The 22,163-nt window shown below is 49.4% G+C and overlaps 1 protein-coding gene across 1 annotated transcript; it reads right to left on the reverse strand.

Annotated features, from left to right (window-relative positions):
* Positions 1-4,090: 4,090 nt before the first annotated feature.
* LOC138818141 (RNA-binding protein MEX3A) lies at positions 4,091-9,361 on the reverse strand. The gene is made up of 2 exons (XM_070009066.1): positions 8,908-9,361; positions 4,091-5,549 (listed from the first exon to the last, which is right to left on the reverse strand). The coding sequence occupies exons 1-2, from the start codon at positions 9,359-9,361 to the stop codon at positions 4,444-4,446; spliced, it is 1,560 nt and encodes a 519-aa protein (XP_069865167.1). The 3' UTR covers positions 4,091-4,443.
* Between the last annotated feature and the right edge of the window lie 12,802 nt (positions 9,362-22,163).

Genomic DNA, 22,163 nt, shown 5'->3' on the forward strand with positions numbered 1-22,163 from the left:
GACAAGAGTCTTAAGTAATAATACTTTTAATAAAATTAAGTTCTTAATAGCACATTTAATACATTAACCCTCCCCCTTCTTGGTTTCTCTGCATTTTGTGCAACATCACTTTGACTTGATTATTCATGGGTCAATTTCATTTCCCGCCTTTATTTTGCTTCTGAAATCTTTCCTTGCTGGATTTGTATGTGTCTTCACTAGATGCCTCAAATTAAGTCTGACCACAATCCTATTCTACTTTCTACAGTGGAGAGACCATCCCCCCCTGCCCCAGGGCTGTCTCCACCCACCTCCCCTACCCAACCTGCACCCTCGAATGGGCAAAGCCCATCCCAGACACTACCATCCCAAACTATCGAGGGTTCTAGGACAAAAAGAGCAGGGGGGTGGGTGGGGGGGTGGGAGTGTTTATCTGTCCCTAGATAGGGCAAGAAGAGTAAATTGGGAAGAGGGAGATGTGTTTGGGGTCTAGGGTCTGGGAGGGATGAGGCAGTCATTGATATAATGGAGCAGGCATGGCTTGCTGAAAAGAGAGCCAAGGGGCCTCTCCTCCCCCCAATAGAAGGGTTTGATCTGACTGCCAGCTGGGGCTAGAAGGCAAGTGCTTAAAAAAATGTGCATTCCTCACATGCAGAAACCAGGTTCCCAATTTTCTGTGAGGAAGGTGAAGTACCCTTGGGTGACCCCAATTAGAACATCTACAGCTCAAGGTGAGATGGAATAGAAGGGATCTAATAGAAGGGCTACCCAAGGCCTACTGTCCTTCCCCTACCTCTGCACTCTTGGGGATCTATTCCCCAAAGCCTTCAAGGGCAGTGTCTTAATCCTACCTCCCAGTGAAGGAAGTCCTTCTTGGAATCTAATTTCTATGAGATACCTTGCAAACCTGTGAAGCACCATACAGACTTAAGAACAGCTTCCAAGATTGCTACTTTCAACTGCCTCCATGGAGGACAATATTGACTGGAGTGCTGGGTGGGAGCAGGGATGAGAGACCAATCCCCTCAATGCTCATGAAGATCTGAGATGGGAAGCATGTGTATTTATTTGTATAATGGCTAAGATCTTGAACCAATCTATAATGAAGTGAATTGAGGTTACATTTCAAGGACTTAACTTACACAGGCCAAGGAGGAATTGGCTTGGAAAGGTTGGAGCTAAGCAGTCTCCATCCTCCCTGAGAGCCCCAGTAGAGGCTGGATCACATTAGAGTAGGGACTAGCTAACAGATACAATGGTAGCTGGGCCCCCAGCTCAGCCCCCAGCCCTGGTTGAGATGATCAGCATGCATCCTTTCAAAGACCTTAGGGACTGAGTTTCTCATTTACATATCCCACAGTGAAAAACTCAAGAATTCTCAGAATCAACCCCAGCAGACTGGAAGCTCCCAATCTTAACCTGCTCCATGACCCCTGAAGATGGAGTGGCTCAGGGTGGACTCAGCCACTTCCCTCCTCTATTCTTTTCCATACTTTTATACATTCTACTGGACCCAGGGGCCCTCAATGCTACTAAACTTTAAGCTATCTGAATATCATCTACTAAGTAACTAGTAATTCTTTTTCTTTCTCTAGGATTATATGAAATAAATTTGAATTATTATTATTTTGTAGTATTCTCTTCTTTTAAACCCCTCGGTTTCTTTTTCTTTCTCTCTCTCTCTCTCTCTCTCATTTTTTGGTTAAAAAAATCTATTTCTCTTAAAATCTCACCTCTCTGAGGGTTCCCATAGGCCTGCTAGGCCTCTGTTCTGGATTCTCCCTCCTCACTTACCCCTGTGGACAGGGCAGGGGAAGGGGAGGGGGGACACCTCAGGATCCTCAGTCCTTAGTCCCACAGCTTCTTTCTTTCTGGTTAATCCCTTTCTTTGTTTGGCTCTGCCGGCTCCCCTGAGGGGGAGGGGGAGAAAGGAGGAGGAGCCCACTGAGTGAAATCCAATCTACTAGTGGGGGCCCCAGAAGGGACCAGGTTCCCCCAGCCCCTCTCCACCATCCATCTCAGGATGCTCCCCGAAGAAAAGCAAATGACATTCCTCCCCAAAAAAAAGTGGGGGAAAAAAGGAACGTAAACCCGAACATATATTAAAAACACTTTTTTTTTTTAAGATTTAACTCTGAATACAAATGTATTTTTTTTTCTTCTTCTCTCCCTACATATATTCTAAACCTTCTAAAGTTTTTTTATTTTTTTAAGGATCACTTTATCATAAAATAAAATATCCTTTTCATATAATAAATTACCTAATAAAAAGTCTTTTTTTCATATTAGCCCAGGTTCTTTGCTACATTTATATGGTAATAAACGCCTTTATTAAAATAGAATATTAAATTATAAAGAACTGTTTTTTTCTTTTTTTTTTTTTTGCTATTTTTATTTCCTCTCCTCTGTGTTGGTTGCCAATCTTGCGCCTTCTCCTGCTCTCTGCTTTCTCTCCTGTTTTGTCACTCACTGTTTTGCGATTGTTTCTAGGTCTGGCTCACCCAGTAAAGGTGGGATTGAATCTGCTGAGCCCCCTAGTGTAACAGTCTTTTGCCTTTATGGGTAAGGACTGGAGAGGGGGAGGGGGATTGACAGACAGACATCCCTTCTTCCCACCCCCCCTCCCACTGAGCCTCTGGTAACTAAGGGTGCCCATTTGGTTTGGTTTCTATTGTACAGACATCTCAGGATGGATCACATTGGCAAGAAGGAGGGAAGTTGCCACAGGCCAGTTTTCTGGGCTGTGATCTCCTTCCTCTCCCCTCCCAGGCTGGTGGTCTGGAGGGGAAGGTTGAGGAGAGGTGAGTTAATTCACAACCGGTGGCAGAAGGAGTGGGGAATCCCCTATGCACCTCCATCCCTGCACCCCAGCTCCATCCAGGAAGAATGGGACTCCTGAGCGCTAAGTGCTCAGAGATCATGAGAACAGTTCCACCCCATTATATACAAGCATCTCCAGGGCCCCCTGGGCCTTCCATCCCCCATCCTCTCCTAGCCCGGCCAGCAGAACCAGGAGGGTGAGAGGCTGGTGGCAACCCCAAGTGAGCTGTAGGGAGGCAACACTGGGGGAGCCAGGCCTGTCACAATACAAGATTTGTGGAACAGGCCCTGCTGTACCCCAGTCCTGCTTTGCCCTGGTCTGACCCCTCTCTGAAGACCTGGCCTCTCTGCTCAGCCACAGTGGATGGAACAGAGACTTCATGATTTGCACACTAATAAGGATTCAATAGCGGTTCAGTTAGGTCCAGAGAGGGGTCAGGGAGTGGGTCATTGCAGGGGAGGGAAGTCCTTCTAGTCATCGGTCTCTCTTGTCCAGGCTTTCCTGCTTCTGGCTCCCCCCTCCCAGAGCCAGAAAACCAGGCCAAGAACTGCTCCCTAAATATAATGCCCATAGATGATGAAGGTAGGGGATTTGACCCTTTATATGTCCAGTTTTACTTCCTTCTCAAATCACCACTGAAAATGGGGATACATTCTATCAGGAATTGGAGTTGCTTCTTTGGGAAAGTGGGGAGAGGGCTTGCTGTCTAATGCCTGAAGAGGAACTGGGGGAGGAGGCATCAAAAACTTCTTCCCTCAGCTTCTCCACAGGAGATAGTGCCCCCAAAGCTGGGCTGGAAGGGTCAGGAGGGAGGCAGAGAAAAGGAAGAAAGGCAGAGAACAAGGGGCTGGAAATAACAAACCACCCTGGGAAGCAAAGAAAAAAAGAGCAGGAGGAAACAGAAAAAGCAAAGGGAGAACCCAGAGGAAGGAAAGACAGGGAAAGAAGAGTGAAGGGGAAAATTGCAGGGGACACAGGAGCCCCCCCTCTCCTGGTTCCTCTAGCCCAGCTTTGTGGGGACAATGAGTTTGAGCCCTTTATTGACATGTTTTTCCCACACCACATTCCTTAGGTGATCTATGCAAACTTCTGATAGGGCCCCAACTCCCTTATACTATTGGGAACTCTTAGTTTCCCAAACAGTATAAGGGGGGAGGGGGGACACTATAAAGGGTCATGTTAGGAGATTGGAGGTCAGGACCAGAGGGCTGGGAATCCCAAAGAGCACCTCTAGGTACAAATGGCAATTCTCCCTTTCCCTTTCCCCCACCCCCCACAAGGAAGGGATCAAGCAACACACAGTTGGGGAGGAGGGCAAAGGGGGTCAAAACGCTTTAGCGGCCACTTCTGGCATAACAAAAGTTTCTCTTAGCTGCTTCCAGATTTAAGGGTGTGTTGAGGTATCAGAGTTGTAACTCTAGTAAAATTTTCGGTCTGGCCCCCTTCCCAATCTTCCCAAGGCAGGGTAACCAGAGGCTCTGAAAGTGGCCCACCCTCCAGCCACCACCGCCTCCCTGTCCCCCCTCCCCAGCGAGCGAATATCTCCAAGCACACTGCCCCTCACAAATCATTGATTTCCAAAAGGCCCTAGTGGCAAACAAGTCCTGCGGGGAGGGGGCCCCAGGAAACATGAGGCAGGAGGCTTAGGAGAATATTCGGATGGCTTGCGTGGCTGTGATGTGGCAGACGGGACACTCTGGGTCCGTCCTCTCGCAGATGCGTACTGCACATTCCATGCAGAAAAGGTTGTGTCCACAGGGCACAAGGGCGGCAGTTACTTCACTCTCAAAGCACACCATGCAATCCCGCCCACCACCAGGGCTCCGCAGGCCGCCTCCACCAAGTTTGGAGAAGCCTTGGAGCGGCTCTCCCGGCGGGCGCCTCGGGAGTCCGGCCAGCTCAGGGCCTGCAGAGGCGGCAGGAGAGCGATGAGAGCCGGGAGGCCCAGCTCGGGCCTTCGAAGAAGAGGAAGAGGAGGAGGCCGAGGAGAAGAGCACTGAGGTAGGCGTGGCATTCTCCTGGCCCGCCCACAGAGGGGGGCTAGTCTCGGCCACGCCATAGTACACGTCCTGCTTGCCCACGCCATAACCCGGAAACAAGTATCCGCTGTAGCCAAAGTCTCCGCCCTGCTCGCCCAGGCGCGGGGCCTCAAAGCCGGAGTCCACTCCGCACTCGCCGATGCAGCCCAGGCTGTTCTGCCGGAAGGTAGACAGGGGCTTGCAACCAGGCGGGTGTACCCGCCAGGCATCCGAGTAGCGGCTATCTAGCGCAGCTTCGGGGCTCCCCGCCAGGAAGTCGTTTTCATTGTTGTATTCGAGGATCTTGCCGGTGCGCACAGCGATGTGCGTCTCGATCTCCTCGCGAGCCCTCTCCACGTTGCCCGGGGCACCCGTGATCTCGAACACTGGGTCACGGTCACGACTTGGCGTGATAATGTATGTGTTGGTCTGCTGCTGGATGCGCTTGATGGTTGCCCCCTTAGGGCCCACCACCAATCCCACCACGCGGTAGGGCACTCGCACACGGATGGTCACCTGGCCGGGCAGAGCTGGGGCCACACCAAAAGCAGCTCCTGACTTGTTGCGGGAGGCACGGATCATGGAGAAATGCTCAGCCGCGGAGATGATTTCCCGTCGGGCCGTGGCCACATCCTCCCGCCGCCCTGTAACCATGAATACTGGCTCCTCACCCCGCACTGGCGTCTTGATGTAGGTATTAGTCTTGGCCCTCAGAGCCTTAATCTTGCAGCCTGGGGTAGAGTGGGAAAAGGGAGAGTGGAAGAAATTCATAGGACAAGGAGGTTTGTGCTAGAACCAGTAAGTGCTTGATCCTTACCCAGATACCCAGCTTTCTAGGAACCCTTCAGTGGGCACAGTGAAACCCTCAGCCCACCTGACTTAAAGAATCCACTCATCTGCCCGTGTTGTTATCAACCACAATTTCCAAACGCACCGACTTTTCTGATGTTATATTCAGGACTTTCCAAGTCCATTCATTCCTCCAAAACCTCAAATAATTAGACCCTCCCAAAGAAGCTGCTAAGTTCAAATCAGTTCCCCAAATATTTGCTGTTCCCTCAATTTCTCTGACTACTCAAAAATTTCCAGATCACTTATCCCCACATCTATCAGCAATCCTGCACAGAACCCCAATGTACTCATAAACCCTACAATCTACTCAATTAATTTTCATTCATTAAGTTTCTTCTAGTGTCTTAGGGACACTGACCTTCATCTCTCTGTGATCTGCTCTATGCCTTATAACAACCCACAGTGTCTGGGGGGGTCCCCAGATCAGCAACTAGTCCAATGCAGTAGAGTGAGGAGAGTCTGACAATCAATTTCAAGGGAGGAAGAAAGAATAAGAAAATAAGGAAAATCACACGTGAAGGAGCATCACCCCACCCATGACACTCCTGTCCCCTCCAGTCCCTTGGGAGAGAGGTGAGATGGTCTAAGGGCTGAGCAGGATGAGGGAGAGGGCATTCTAGACCCATACTCCTGCTTTGAAGGAGGAGCTAGTTAAAACTCTGAGGTTGGAGAGGGAGGCAAGAAAAAAAAATGAGACAAAGAGACAAAGAAGAAGGGGAGAAAGAAAAGTGTGGAAGACTAGGGTGCCACATATTTTATCTAGTCAGAAAAGGCTACTGACCTTGATGGCTTACTGGACAACCTTCTTCCCATATTCCCCTTTCTTGCCCCTAGTTTCACACAGAGCCTGAGACTCACACCCTTCTTTAGTGTGAGTTTGCACATAGACACCTAAGAGCCACTGCTCTTTCATCTTTCATGTGTACATGGGATCCTTGTATTCCAGTCTTGCTTCCTCATCCTGCCCCACACACAAACTACACATTCCTATACATACCTACAACTTTTTTTTTTAAGATAGTCTCTGTAGCCCAGGCTAGAACTCATTCACATATAGATGCTCACATTTATATGTGACCAACCTTCTTCATCCTCCACACATACTACCTATTCACAAGCATAGTGATCCATTTTTCTGATTCAACCCCATTCTTCCAACAACAGGTCTGAGTTATTTTACCTCCCACCTCCCCCTTCTCTACTCCAACCCCAGTAGTTTGGAGCTGGGGAGATGGAGTAGGTTGGACAAGTCTTTAAAAGATATCAGGAAGGAAATTTTGCTCTGCCTCTTTGTCTTTGGACCTCTTGGCAGTTAAGAGGTGCTACCTGTTGTCCACATCCTGGGTGCTTTAATGTCAGTAAACTATTGTTTTATTTGTGTGGCTTGTGGAAAGTAAAATGTGCTTTCCTTCCACCTCTACATAACATACAAGCTCCCTGATAGGCACCTGGGTTCTGGCTCTTGAGTTTTGGGTCCATAAACTTAAGTGGAAGCTAGATAACACTGAGGGCCAGGATGAGGATGTCAGACTACAGCATAAGGCTAAGAAGAAAAGCTGAGGCCTGTGGGTGAACCTCATCTGGGGCTCTGCAACCCTGAAGCATCTCTTGAAGGAAGACCAGTGGGTCCTCACCTTCCTAGAGGTCAAACAGAAGCACTAACACTGCAGCAGGAGTGGGGAGGTCAGTCAAGAAGGAGGACTTCCAAATACTTAAGGACCAAGGGGAAGGCACATTTCTAAATAGGAAAAAATCCCCCTACTTTATGAGGGACAGGACCATCTGATGCGGAGGCAGAAGACTAAAGAATGACTCCATTACATTCCGGGACCTCCCAAGGCCACCCCCACGTCCAAGTAAAGATACTAGTGCCCCCACCCAATTCCAGGCTCGGAATCCCCAGTGTCTGGCAACCAGAGGAAATCCAACTTTCTCAATCAGAAATCTCAAGAGAGCCAGCGCCTTGGGATGGAGGGCCGCACAGGGGAGTGGCATCCTCCCCTCCTCCATTCTGTTTCCCTTCATAATCCCCCAACACCTAGACTCCAGTTGGATGAGGTGGGATGTGGAGCAGGGCCCCCCCAGTCTGCCTCCCCTCCTCCTTGGCCAGGAGCCGTCCTCCTCCCTCACTCCAGGCCGGAATGCAGCTCCTCTATTGTTCCCCACTGTGGGACAGCTCCTCCCCCACTCCTCCCCCACCCCCCACCTCCCCAGCCCAGTCCCTTTGCAATTTCTGAATCCAACCCCCCCCACCCCTTGGGAAACCAGGAGAGAGAAGGGTCGCTGAGATGCCATCTGCTCAATCTGGACCTTTACCCAGCACACCCACCCACCCAGGGATGCTGGGCTGAGGGTGTGGTATCAGACATACTACACTGAATTAATTCTACACCCCTCCCAACACATCCAGACACACACCCTCCACCAAATTTCCAAGTGATGTTTTCTCATCTTCCAGCTTTATTGCCTTCTTGACCTGTCCCACTCACTCACTCACTCAAGAGACCCCTCTTCAAGCGCCTGGCCCCAGGCCGTGGCCAGCCCAGAACAAAAGCCAGAGAGGGAAGAGGAGAGGTCCACGCCAGGACTAGTACTTCCTTGGAGACAGTCTTTCCAAAACCCCACGGACCCTCCAACTTTGGCGTGTTGGTGACCACAGGACCCCCTCTTTCAACAGTTCCCCCTTACTACCTCTCCCCCAGGGCTGGGACCCTCCCCTGAGCCACACCCCCTTCCATTCCTACACTCAGCCCAACAAAGAGACAAATACTCAGTCTGGCTTTACGGACCACGTCTTCCCCAAAGTCTGTAACTCTAGGAGACTGGGGGGTCCCAGTGGTGTCCCCTCCCCAATCCTCAAGCAGATACTGGAATAGAGGATTCTGAGTAACTCTGTACATTCCATCAGTTTTGCTAGCTAGGAGTAGACACCCCCTCCGGACAGCATCCCAGGATTGGAGACTGCTCCCCCTCCCCTTTCCCACTCTCAGTTCGAGGATATTTCTTTGTTTAACCGCAGAGCCCTGGGGGAGGAAGGGTCTGGAGAACAGTCCCGACTTAGGGTAGCGGGGAACTTTGTGGCACTTGGAAATCAAGAGTAGGGGGGCGGACCCTTTGTGGAGAAGGGACCGAGCCAGAGGCGGGCAAAAAGGGAAGAAATGAACTTTCCGCGCTGGGGACGGGGTGCCCCCCCACATCCCCACTCCAGCCCGCTCCGTGGTCCCGGCGCCCGCTTACCTTGCCTGCCCACGATCTCCGCCACGTGCTCAGAGGTGGGCACCGGTACACACTCCGTGGTGTTGCTGCTGCCCTTCAGGCGTAGCTCGGCCTCTTTGTAGAGAGCGCAGAGCTTGGCGTCGCTCGCCCCTTTGGGGGCGGTGGGGGGCTGGGGCGTCTGCGCCGCGGGGGCCGCTGTCGGGGCGGCCGGGGGCGCCGCGGGCGGCGGCGGCGGGGCCGGCTGCGGGGGGGCGGCCGGCTGCGCAGGGGCGCCGCCCCCCCCACCTCCCCCGTCCTCGCCCGCCGTGGGGGCGGGGGGCTCCCCCAAACCCAGGAGGCAGAGTTGATCGAGAGCCAGCTGAAGGGCGCGCTCGTCTTCCAGCAGTCCACGGTCCTTAGCGCTTCCCCCGAAACATCCTAGTTCTCCAAAGCCCCCATTTCTTTCCATTATTCCAGATACCACTAGACTAGGCATGGCGAAACAAAAGCTGGGGGAGAGAGAGAGAGAGGGAGAGAGAGAGGTGGTGGAAGGGAAAAGAGGAGAGAGGAGGGGAGGGGAGAGGAGAGGAGGGGGTGTGTGGGGAGGGGGAACAAAGAACTGGGGAGGGGGGAAGAAAGCGAGATAGAAAGATAGACCCTCCCCCTAAGCCCCCCTCCCCAAGCACCCTGTAACCCGACTCCCCTCGCCCCAGCCCCCGGGGTGGGGGTGGGGGAAAAGAGAAGCAAAACCAAGAAAGCAGATCTCCTCTCCTCTCCCGGGGTGACGGGGGGCGGGGGGCTGCAGTATCTCTGCCCCCACCCCTCCCTCCTCGGACCGTGAGTCTCTAGCCTCCGCTGTCCAGACGCCCCCTTTAGGCTCCCGCACCGAGCCCCAGTCCTGGAGCGGCGCTCAGTGGCCCCCAATAGAGCCCAGCCCCTTCCAGCGCTCAAACTCTTTTGTTTTAAATGAACTGGATGGAGCAGCATGGAACTGACGGGAGGGGGGCGCGCCGGGGGCGCCCGGGGCATGCCGGGAGTTGTAGTTTCCCGCTCTCGGGCACGGGGACGAATTCCTTGACCCGAAGAGGGTCGGGAGGTGCCCTTCCGTATCTACCCACCGCTCTCGGGCCAAGCTAAGGGTAGGATGGAAGTCGAAGTCCCTCTTTTTTTTTTTTTTTTTAAGAAAAAAATTATTTTAAGCGGAAGGATAGGCGGAGAAGGAGCACCGGAAGAAACGGAATGGGTGTTGAAAGGGCTAATGCAGCACCCCCCTCAGGAGCCGGCTCCCTCCCCAGCCCGGAGGGTCCCGAGGCCCTCTTTCTTATGGTAATGAGGGGGCCGAGGCGGGAGGGGCCCCGATCGGTCACTGCGGCTCCGGCCCTCCCTCGCGGCTCCCCGCGGCGACGCTCGCTCGCTCTCCGCTCCCCCTCCCGCTCTTCCCGGAGTCGGTCGGGCTCCCGGCCGTGGGGGAAAAGGTTCTCTCTCGGCCGAGTAGACAAAGCCCGCAGCCGCGATGGGGGAGGAGAACAGTCCTTCCCGCTTCGAGGGGGCCGGGGAGGAGTATCGCCCTTGCAAAGGATGGGGTCCCCCTAAGCCCTAAGCAACAAACCATCTCCCCACTCCACCCTTAGCCGCCCCCCCCTCGCCCCCAGCTCCCCGATCTGAGAGGCACTGACTGGGAGGTGAGTTAGTTCGCGTAAGGCGACCCTTGGAGGGGGGCAGGGAGGGCTTCGGAGGGGTGAGGTGAGGAAGGCGAGGCGTGGAGGGAGGGTGGGCCAGAGTGGAAGGCAGAAGAAGTCTTAGGGGCGTGGTGTGACTTAACAGATTGGGGTGAAGAACTTGAAGTTAGGTGCGATCCGAGGGAGGAGAGACGAGATCGGGAGGCCAGGCTTCCTTCAGGCCTGCGCTGCGAGGACAGTTTGGAGGCGCTGTGTTTCTTAGAGCTCATCATTCTCCTCTGTTTCACTCACCCCTTCCGTTGGACACTCCTATTAATTCAGTCCGTTAAATGATTTTGGTGAGTGTGAAAATGCTTGTAAAGCTGGAGTTGAACACTTGGACACTTGAGTAAGCTGGAGGTGTGTGCATTCGTTTCTTTTTCCCTTCTCCCAAAACTTGACGTTTATTTTTTTACCCTTTTTATGCTTGTGTTTTTCCCAAGAGAAGGAATGACCTGCATTTTAAGGGTTTGAGGTCAGACTTGACATTAAAAGTTTGAAAACAATGTGTGTGTGTGTGTGTGTGTGTGTGTGTGTGTGTGTGTGTGTGTGTGTGTGTTTGGAAAGGATTTTCTTGGAAAAGGAAAAGCTGAGCTAGTTTTTAAGGTGAAGTACTATTTGGAGGCAGGGAACAGAAGTCCACAGACAAGATGAGACCCTTTGAGGCAATGAGGGTTGAACTTAAGCCTATTTGGTTCCCTAAAAGTGATTCTTGGTAGGAGTGAATTTGCACACCAATGGTGGGTCTCTGGAGCGAGTGAGGGTTGGCATACTGACACACTCTTTTCTTTTCTGGGCTGATTTGGAAGAACCTTAGAAAGAGGTTCTTCTCCTTTTTCTCCCTCTCCCTCACTTCCTCCCTCCCTCCCCTCTCTGTCTTGGGGCTTGAACTTGAACTTGAAGCCTAGGTACTATCCCTGAGCTTTTTTGCTTAAGGTCAGCCCTTTACCACTTTGAGCCACAGATACACTTCCTGTTTTCTGGTGGTTAATCGGAGATAAGAGTCTCGTGGACCTTCCTGCCTGGGCTGGCTTTGAACCTCTATCCTTGGATCTCAGCCTCTTGAGTAGTTAGGATTAAGGCATGAGCCACCACCAGTGCTCAGCTGAAAGTGCTCTCTTGAGTCCTTGCCCCATCCAGAGTTGGAGGAGTGCCCTGTAAATCAAGGATTTAACACTGGAGTAACAACAAAATATTGTGAGATTGGGTGTTACTATCACTGAGCAAGAGTTAGGAAGAATTGGAGAGATGGAGTCCTAGAGAGTGGGCTGTTTGTGACTCTTGTTCCTCTTTGTTTGTCCCAGGAACCTTGGTTGGAGGATCTGTGCTACTGGGGCTCTTTTTGAGAAAGAGTTCCTATTGTGGACAAGGTGATTGCTTTTCATACTAATAGTGATGGCAAACAGTTGCCTAGGATTTATTCTGGGCCACACATTTGTGGGCCACCAGCTGGCCTGAGCTTTCCTATCTCCATGAAATGAGATTCCCCCCAGATACCCACCTTGAATTTGCTAGGGCTCTGCTTTCCTCCACCACTAAGCCAATTAAAGGAGGAGGTTAATGACCAAAGAAACCTTGGGGATTTGGTCTGGGAGGAAAACAAAGGGCAGAAACAAGTATGTGTTCATGGGGAAGGGAGCAAGCTGAAGACGTGAAGGATAGGGTGGGCAAGGTGAGGTCCCTACTGGACCCATATCATAATGTAAGAAGAATGAATCAGCCCTCTGGCGGTTAATGTCCATTCTCAAGGTCACAGTACAGCTCCAGACAAATATTCTCCAAGTCAGGAGAGGGCACATGTGAACCTGGCACTTGGAGGGCAGCAGTATGAATGTGAGTGTACTTAGGTGTAAGGCTTTGTGCATGCATGAGAGTGTGTGCTTGCCGATCTGGTGGACAGGTGCTTATTTTTTGAAACTGGGACTATCACTTGAGCCACACCCCTAGCCTTTTTGTATGTATGTATGTATGTATGTATGTATGTATGTATGTATGTATGTATGTATGTTGGCCTGGCTCAGTCCTCAAACTTCCTCCACTTTGCTTGTTCATGGTTGATATTCTACCACTTGAGCCATACCTTCAGCCTAGCTTTTTGCTGGTCAGCTGGAGATGGATTTCTAATTTCTGCCTGGGCTGGTTTCAAACTGTCATTCGCCAGATCTCACTCTTTTGAGTAGCTAGAATTACAGGTGTTATAACCCTGTCTCTATTACACCTGTAATATGCAAGGTCTCTATAACTTTTCCTGGGCTGGCCTTGAACTCCTGCCTCTGTCTCACAAGTAGCTGATTACATTTGTGAACCATTATCCTCCAACCTGGCTGCTCATTGCCCAGCATAAAAGCTACCTGGAGCAGAGACTCAGTAAGGGAAACTTCCTGATATAAGACAAAGGGGAAGGCTTCTGGAACCAAACAAGCTGCCTGTTAGTTTTGCCACCTTAAGTACTCATGTACCTCTGAACCTCAATTTCCTCATGTCTAAGATGGAAATAATATGTGAAGTTCCTAGCATAGTATCTGGTTCCTCTAAGGTGTTCAATTAGTGTCAGCATGCTGGCCCTGGTTGTTCTCTCTTTGCAGTTGATTTTAGCCAGACTGTGGCTAAATTAATTAATTTTCATTTATTCCTGTAGCTAACCAATTCCTATTGAGCTCCTAGGATGGGCTGAGTAGCATAGGAGAGAGTCGGACTCAACATGTGTCACTCAAAGTCACTTCTAGGTCAACTTGCTGAAATAAGATGATCCAGACAAACAGCAGATAATTCCAAAAATAATTCCTGCTAAGCATTGGAATGCAGCCGAACTTCCAGCTGAACTCTCCTCTCCTCTCCTCTCCTCTCCTCTCCTCTCCTCTCCTCTCCTCTCCTCTCCTCTCCTCTCCTCTCCTCTCCTCTCCTCTCCTCTCCTCTCCTCTCCTCTCCTCTCCTCCCCTCTCCTCTCCTCTCCTCTCCTCTCCTCTCTTCTCCTCTCCTCTCCTCTCCTCTCTTCTCCTCTGCTTCCTTCCCCTCCTCTCTCCTCTCCTTCCCTCTGGACAGCCCAGGTGACTGTGTGGAAGGTGGAGGTCAGGACACTGGAGGACAGGAACATGGTATAAAATCTAGACTATATACTTGTATCCTTTCTCTCCTTTGAGATATCCTGAGCACCCATCATGGCTGTCTATACATTGAGTGCCAAGGAATGAGGCTATATCTAACACTTGCCTTTCTCCAGCCTCATTCTCAGAGTCCTAGAGAACAAGGGGGTCGGGGCTGGGAAAGAGGCTCAGTGGTAGAGTGCTTGCCTTGCAATGTATCAGCCCCTGGGTTCGATTCCCCAGCACCACATAAGCAAAAAGAAAAAAGCCGGAAGTGGCGCTGTGGCTCAAGTGCTAGAGTGCTAGCCTTGAGCTGAAGAGCTGAGGGACAGCGCCCAGGCCCAGAGTACAGGCCCCATGACCGGACCCCCTCCCCCCCCCAAAAAAGAGAACAAGGGGGTCACAGGAGGCCAATACCAAGGCTGCTCTGCCAAGCAGGCTAGCTTTAAAGAACTTACCTCCTTCATCACCCTGTTCCTTGTACGATGCCTTCTCCAACTGTCCAAGTCAGCTGAGCCTCCTCCCCATTGAAGGACTTGCCTCTCCCCTCTTGCCCTGGTCATTTTATGTATTTAAAGATGGAATATGAAGGATTGACTCCCCCCATCCTATTGTCCCAGGCCCATAGAGATGCCAGGCAAAATGTCAGTTATGTGCGAACTTGTTTGATGTGCTGGCAGGGCAATCTACCTAAGCCCAGTTGTAAACATCACATTGTGGGCCCAACTCAAACTCCCCACCTCCCTTGACCTAGTGGCTTTTTCATTAACCCCTGTCTTCTTGCTCAGACCTCATATAAAAACCCAGCTCCAGTCCCAACTCTCTGGCACCGGAGGGAAGGTCTGTGCCCTTGCTGTTCCTCAATAAACAGTCCCGCCTGTTGATGATGGAGTCTGGCCTCTTCCTTTTCCGTTCTCCTCCATTTTCCCAACACCCATGTTTATGGCCATTTTCTTTTCTTTTGGTTGGTCATGGGGCTTGAACTCCAGGGCCTGGACACTGTCCCTGAACTCTTTTGCTCAAGGTTAGTACTCTACCACACTGAGTCACAGCTCCAGTTCCAGTTTTCCGGTGGTTAACTGGAGATAAAAGTCTCACAGACTTTCCTTCCCAGGCTGGATTTGAACTGTGACCCTTAGATCTCAGCCTCCTGAGTAGTAAAATTACAGGTGTGAGCCACCTGTGTCTAGCCCCTTCCTTCCTTCCTTCCTTCCTTCCTTCCTTCCTTCCTTCCTTCCTTCCTTCCTTCCTTCCTTTCTTTCTCTCTTTCCCCCTCTCTCTTCCTTCCTTCTTTTCTTTTTTTCCCCAGCAGTAGTGGAATTTTGCTTTGCTGCTTAGCCATGCCTCCAGACTCGCATTTTGCTTTTTTTTGGGGGGGGTGTCCGGTCATGGGGCCTGAACTCTGGGCCTGGGTGCTGTCCCTCAGCTCTTCAGCTCAAGGCTAGTGCTCTACCACTTGAGCCACAGTGCCACTTCTGGCTTTTTTCTTTTTTGCTTACGTGGTGCTGAGGAATCGAACCCAGGGCCTCAGGCTTGCAAGGCAAGCACTCTACCACTGAGCCACCTTCCAGCCCCTTGCTGGGTTTTTTTTTTTTTTTTTTTTTGGTGGGGGGGGGTCCGGTCATGGGGCCTGAACTCTGGGCCTGGGCACTTTCCCTCAGCTCTTCAGCTCAAGGCTAGCACTCTACCACTTGAGCCACAGCGACATTTCCGGCTTTTTTTCTTTTTGCTTATGTGGTGCTTGGGAATCGAACCCAGGGCCTCAGGCATGCAAGGCAAGAGCTCTACCACTGAACCACCTTCCCAGCCCCCTTGCTGGTTATTTTTAAGATAATGTCTTGCTTCCCATCCTGCAGGCAAGAACCTGAACCACAATCCACCTATTTTAGGCTTCTTGTAAGATGTTGAGATGACAGGCACAGACCAAAGTCTCAAGAACTTTTCTGTCCAGGCTAGCCTCAAACTGTGATTTTCTCATTCTCAGCCTCTCACGTACCTGGGATTACAAGCATGGGCACTGGTACTTTGGCTCCATTTTCCTTAATACCTGTTCCTTGTGACAAGTTTACCTAGCTGTCTGACTATTCTTCCTGCTGACTATGCAGTCAGTTTTCTTTCTTTCTGGAATGCATTCAACTTTCTCATTTTAAATAATGAGAATAAATGGGGCAGAATTCTGTAGACCACACAAAATAAATATTCCTACCCTACTGAGACATAAAACTAGCCTACATGACCCAGAGAATGTGGCCAAGAGGACAAATGTGAGAGCAGAGTCATCTTTGGTAGAGAGCCACAGAGATTGAAGGAGAGCGTAGGCCACTGGGCCTCTCCTACAGTGCATCTATCTGATTATCCAAGGGCTTTCGAGGCCCAGTCTGGGCTTTGGACCTGGACAGACAAACATCACTAATCCTCCTTTGGGACCACCCCAGCACTACCCCTACCAGGTCTTCTCCACTGTTTGATTTCCCCAGGGAAAGCAGCTCTGAGGGGTTGGGGTGGAGTCTAGGTCCCCCAGGACAGCTGGCTGACAGGGCCCCTCTGGGATCCAGGGCTGGACCCAGGCGTCCAGGAGGCGGGTGATACTGGAGCTGTGACAGTTGGTCCCTAGATTCCTCACCTGGTGGCGCCAGCTCTGGTTTCGGGTTGGGTTGAGGGAGGGGGAGGGCTGCTTGGTGCCAGCCAGCGCTGGGTACTCTCTTGGGGCAGAGAGGGGAGACAGTAAACAGGCCTCTAGAAGGATGTTCAAAAGATTTCTCCACCATTCTCCTTGGGCCAGGAACTGTGCTAGGTGTTAGATAGAGATTAGAAGCACAATATAGTCTGGTAAGGTGAATTGATGGGTATGGTGTGTAGAATAGAACACTGTATAGAATACCAGGACTGGAATGGAAGTTGAATGAGTGAGAAAGTGAATGAATAGTTCATCTGTTAACCAATGACCTCATTTTACATAGAAGGAAACCCCAAGCCCAGAGAACCCAGGTCTTATGACTTCTACTTTTGGTTCCACCATACTTCCTTTTTCAGGAAAGGGAAGAGGAATTCAGAGAGAAGGGTGGGAAATGAATTGCCATTTCTTTATATATATGTATATATATATATATATATGTATACATACACATATTTACATATATATGCATATATATAATTTTTATTGAGATTAAGTGTTTGCATAAATTTCACAAATTTCACAGTATTGTGAGATAGTGATACTTAAAGTCATAAACACATTTTAACCTTCATGAGGGAATTGCCATTTCTTTTTTCTTTTTTTCTTTTTTTTTTGGTTGGTTGTGGGGCTTGAACTCTGGGCTTGGGCGCTGTCCTTGCGCTCTTCAGTTCAAGGCGAGTGCTCTACTGCTTGAGCCACAGCACCACTTCCAGTTTTCGAGTGGTTTATTGGAGATAAGAATTACAGACTCTCCTGCTGGCTTTGAACCGTGATGATCCTCAGATCTCAGCCTCCTGAGTAGCTAGGATTACAGGCGTGAGCCATCAGCTCCTGGCTTCTTTAAGCCAGATTTTTTTTTTTTTTTTTGTCAGTCATGGGGCTTGAACTCTGGACCTGGGCACTGTCCCTGAGCTCTTCAGCTCAAGGCAAGTGCTCTACCACTTGAGCCACAGCACCACTTGGGAATTGCCATTTCTTAAGAGCCTGTTTTATGCAGACTCTGTTCTTGATCTTTTTTAGACTTGGTATCATTCAATCTTCATGATTACTTGAAGCTGGAATTGCTGTCTCTGCCTACCATGACACACCTGAAGGTTCCGAGAGAATAATTTGCTCAGGTAACACAGCTGAGAAGTAGAAACTTGAGTATTCAAAACCAGAGCTCTCTGATTCCAGAGACTGGATCCCAGAAGTGGACAGTGGCACTCTGAATGCATAAGGGCTGCAGAAAGAGTGATTGCTGAGGCTGGAGCAGTTTGAGGTGGCTTCCTGGATAAAGTGGAACTAATAGGATGTCCACATATTGAGTAAGGCTTATTTAAAGGGAGATATTGGAGGGATATCTGGAGCTGGGTGTTGGGGGTCGCCAGGGAGGCTTGCTGGGTTAGCAGGTTGTCAGCTTTTACAGATTCTAGGAAGCAGATGATAGGTTTGAAGAAACTTGTCTTTGAACTGTGGCCACCAGGCGGCGCTGCAGGCCATTTGCCAGGAGATGCTCCAGGCCAGGCATTGACTGACCTGAGGGCTCAGGTACTTCTCCCCTGCTAAGCCAGGGCTCCATATTCCACCCTAAACTACTTGGTATCATCTCAAGTTTCCACATGACTCTTCAGTTTGGATGTAGCATCCAAAACGTAGGGGACAATAAGGCTACCAATGTACTCCTGATTCAGGATGAAAATATGAGTAATTGAGACCTGGGAATTCCCATGGGTCTGACCAGCTCCTCAGATCATCCTGAATACCCTGTGTGGTGCTTATACTGGCTTCCTGCTGAATTTCTGGAGAAAATGGTCAAGAGGTAAGGTTAAGGACACATGCCCAGGTCTGAAGGGGAATAATAATAATATCTGGCTAATATATATTTAAAACATTTCATCCAAGCCAAATGACTCACATCTATAACCCTAGATCTGAGAATCTTGGTTCAAAGCCATTTCAGGAAGAAAAGCACCCAAGACTTTTTCTTTTGTCACTTGTGGGGCTTGAACTCAGGGCCTGGGCACTGAACTTTTTCTCCAGGCTAGTACTCTACCACTTTGAGCCACAGTGCCATAAGAATCTCATGGACTTTCCTGCCTGAGTTACCTTTGAACTATGATCCTCAGACTTCAGCTTCCTAAGAAGCTAGGATTACAAGTGTGTGCCACCAGCACCCAGCTGTCCCTGAGACGCTTATTTCCAATTAACCACTAAAATGCCCAAAGTGAAGATGTGGTTCAAGTGGTAAAGTACTAGATTTTTTTTGTTTGTTGTGGGGATTGAACTCTGGGCCTGGGCACTGTCCCTCAGCTCTTCAGATCAAGGCTAGTGCTCTACCACTTGAACCACAGCACCACTTCTGGCTTTTTCTCCTTATGTGGTGCTCAGGAATCAAACCCAGGGTCTCATGTATGTGAGGCAAGCACTCTACCATTGAGCCACCTTCCTTGCCCTAAAGTACTAGTCTTGAGAGAGAAAAAAAGTTCAGGTACAGCACCTAGGCCCTGAGATCAAGCCCCAGGACAAGCAAAAAGAAAGAAGGAAAGGAAAACAAAAAAACAAAACCAAACTCTTTTTATTCAGTAAGGATAATTTAGTTGCTATTTTAGACATGGGGAACACACCAGGAAAAAGTCAACATGGTCCCTACATCTTGTTTACTCTATGCCTTTCTAAACAAGTAGATGATGTCCTTTCTGGTAGAGATAACACTATGAAGAAAAATAAAAGGGATTGAAGGCATGGCTCAATTGGTAGAGTGCTAGCCAGTGAGTGAAAGCATCAGGTACTGAGACTGAATCCGGTCTGAGACCTAAAAGAAAAAAAGCCTGGCACCAGAAGCTTGCATCTGTAACCTTAGCTGTTCAGGAGCCTAAGATCTGAGGATCAAGGTTTGAAGCCAGCCCAGGCAGGAAAGTCTGTGAGACTCTTATTTCCAATTAACTGGCAAAAAAATCCAGAAGTAGAGCTATGGCTCAGGTGGTAGAACACTACCCTTGAGCAAAAGAAGCTAGGGAAATTGCCCAGGCTGAGTTCAAGCCCCAGGACCAGCAAAAAAAAAAAAAAAAAAGAAAGAGAGAGAGAGAGAGGAAGAGAAAGAGAGGAAAGAAAAGAAAGAAAAAGAAAGAAGGAAAGAAAACAGGATATGTAACCCCTATACTGAGGGAAAAAAGAAAAAAAAAAGATGGTCATGTTGTAAAAATTTCACTGGACAGGTATAAAGTCTGTATCACTAGCTAGTGCTAGCTAGTGCTGCTACAGTTTGTTCCCTTCTTTCTGACCCATACCCCTTTCCCATATCCTTCTTCCTCCATTCTGAATTCTCTGTGCCTTTTCCCAGTAGTCTCTACAGAGAAAACAGGTGCTGGCTTGAGAACTAAGAGCCCTGAGGTTTTAGTTCCAGCTCTGTCCCTCATAGTTCAAACCATTTCTTCCTCTAGCTTCCCAGCTTCTGGTAAATGACATCACCATTCACCCAGTTGCTTAGGCCAGAAGTCTGGAACCATCTATGATTCTGCCCTTTCTTCTAACTTCCTCCCATCTGCTCTATCAACAGTTCTGTCTATTAAACCTTAAAATATTTCCCAAATCTATCAATTTCCCACCGCCTGCTACCATCCTGATCATCAACTCCTGCTGTAATAATTTCTATTTGGCCTCCCTGCCTGTGCTCTTGCTCTCCCGGTCCCGTAGCCAGTGAAATCATTAAATACACACACACACACACACACACACACACACACACACACACACACACGTCATCCCCTCCCCCAAGTCACTGCTGGTAAAAGAAAATTTGTACAAAGACTTAAGTATGTCTCCATGTTCCTGCCACGCCCTCCCTTTGCACTCCTGGGCTTTTGCATACACACACACACACACATACACACACACACACACATACACACACACACACACATACACACACACACACACATATGAGCACCATCAAGAGAGCTTCAAGGTGCGCATGACCCAGCAGCTGCGCCCCATCTTCTAAGGGCCGCTCCGGTTCCCCCTTTTCTGCCCGTGTTGGAGGAAGAGCGACCAGCAGCCTCCCTTGGGATCCCAGAGGCCGCCGGCCACCGTGGAGATGACTCCATCCTTGCCTTTGAGCCTGTTGTTGTAAGGCAATCATGTTCATGTGTTTGAATTACTGCCAGGTTATTAAAAACAACATGATTTGAAAGAGAAAAAAATATATATATATGCCAAGAGTGATGGCACACACCTATAAACCCAGTACTCGGGAGGTTGAGGCAAGGAGAATAAGAATTTTAGTCCAGGGGCTGGAAAGGTGGCTCAGTGGTAGAGCGCTTGCCTTGCATGCATGAGGCCCTGGGTTCGATTCCTCAGCACCACATAAGCAAAACGAAAAAAGCCGGAAGTGGCGCTGTGGCTCAAGTGGTAGAGTGCTGGCCTTGAGCTGAAGAGCTGAGGGACAGTGCCCAGGCCCAGAGTTCAGGCCCCACGACTGGACACCCCTCCACCCCCCCCCCCCGCAAAAAAAAAAAAAAAAAGAATTTTATCCAGCCTGGGTTCCATAGTGACACCTCTCTCAAACAACAATTTGGTCATAAAATTCTCCTGCTTAAAATTGTGTTAGCTCCCCGTTGTCAGTAGATTCAGACTTCTTGGTAAGGTTATAATATCCTTTGTGGTCTGGCACTTGTCCACCAATCTCCTCCTATTCTCTACCCTACCCTTCACCTGAATAACACTTGTTCATCTTTCAAGACTCAACTTGTATGTCATTTTCTCCCAGAAGTCTTTCTTGGTCACATTGAGTGTCCCTCATCACCCATCTTGCTGTACTGAAACTGTTTACATTTCTGTTACCACAATGTGCTGGAAGCTCCTTGAGCACAGAGACTGGAGCTGGTCTACCTGTGCATTCTCAGAACCTGGCTCCACAGCAGGTGTTTGCTGTTTGGAAGCTGTGCATGTTCATCTATACTTCTGTCTCATACAAACACACTGCCAAATATTTCCCTTCCATACCATACCTCTCCATTCTCCAAACCCATACCTGGGCCCTCTTAGCCAGCCCTCCTTTGACCTCTAAAGGGTTGTTTTCTGTATGAGGCTTGGCATATACTAACTAACCTTGGGTTCCTCTGCCCTCCAGCACCTAGACTGGGAATCATATACAGTAGGAATGCAGTCTCACCGCTATGGCTTTTGGCTAATGGCTCAGAAAGGATCTTTTTTTTTTTTTTAATATAGTAATTTTTTTTATTGTGATTAAGAGATTACATAAATTTCACAAATTTCACAGTATTGTGGGATAGTGATACTTTAAAGTCACAAACACATTCTAACCTTCATGGGGTAAATTGTCTTTATTGTGGTCTATAAAGTTTATGAGTTCTTTAAGCTTTGACAATACAGTTATTTCTTCCACATTGGGTGATACTTACATTTCTTTCTTTCAGAAAGGATCTTAAACGTGTCAGCCCCTCCCCCAAGTCACTGCTGGTAAAAGGAAATTTTCACAAAGACATAAGCATGTGTCAGGTGTTCCTGCCACTCCCTCTGCACTCCTGGGCTTTTGCATGTGCTTTCCCTCTGACTAGAGCACTCATTTTGGCCAGCTCCTACACATCCTTCAGACCTAGGTTAGCAGCCATGAGAAGCCTCTGGTTATCCTAATGGACTTAGGTGAATTTCCCCAAGGCTGCTGACATTATGTTTGCCCTTAGCTCCCAGTGCTCAAACCACTTCACATGTTCTGTATGCTACAGAATTGGAGCAGTACAGGGATGAGTCTCTCTAAAGCTTAATACAAATTAAATAGGGCTTATACAAATTAGTTGAGTGACTGAAATGGAATAAAAT

Source organism: Dipodomys merriami, unplaced genomic scaffold (genome assembly GCF_024711535.1).
Source record: "Dipodomys merriami isolate MVZ:Mamm:240054 unplaced genomic scaffold, mDipMer1.0.p SCAF_718, whole genome shotgun sequence".
Taxonomy (NCBI): domain Eukaryota; kingdom Metazoa; phylum Chordata; class Mammalia; order Rodentia; family Heteromyidae; genus Dipodomys; species Dipodomys merriami.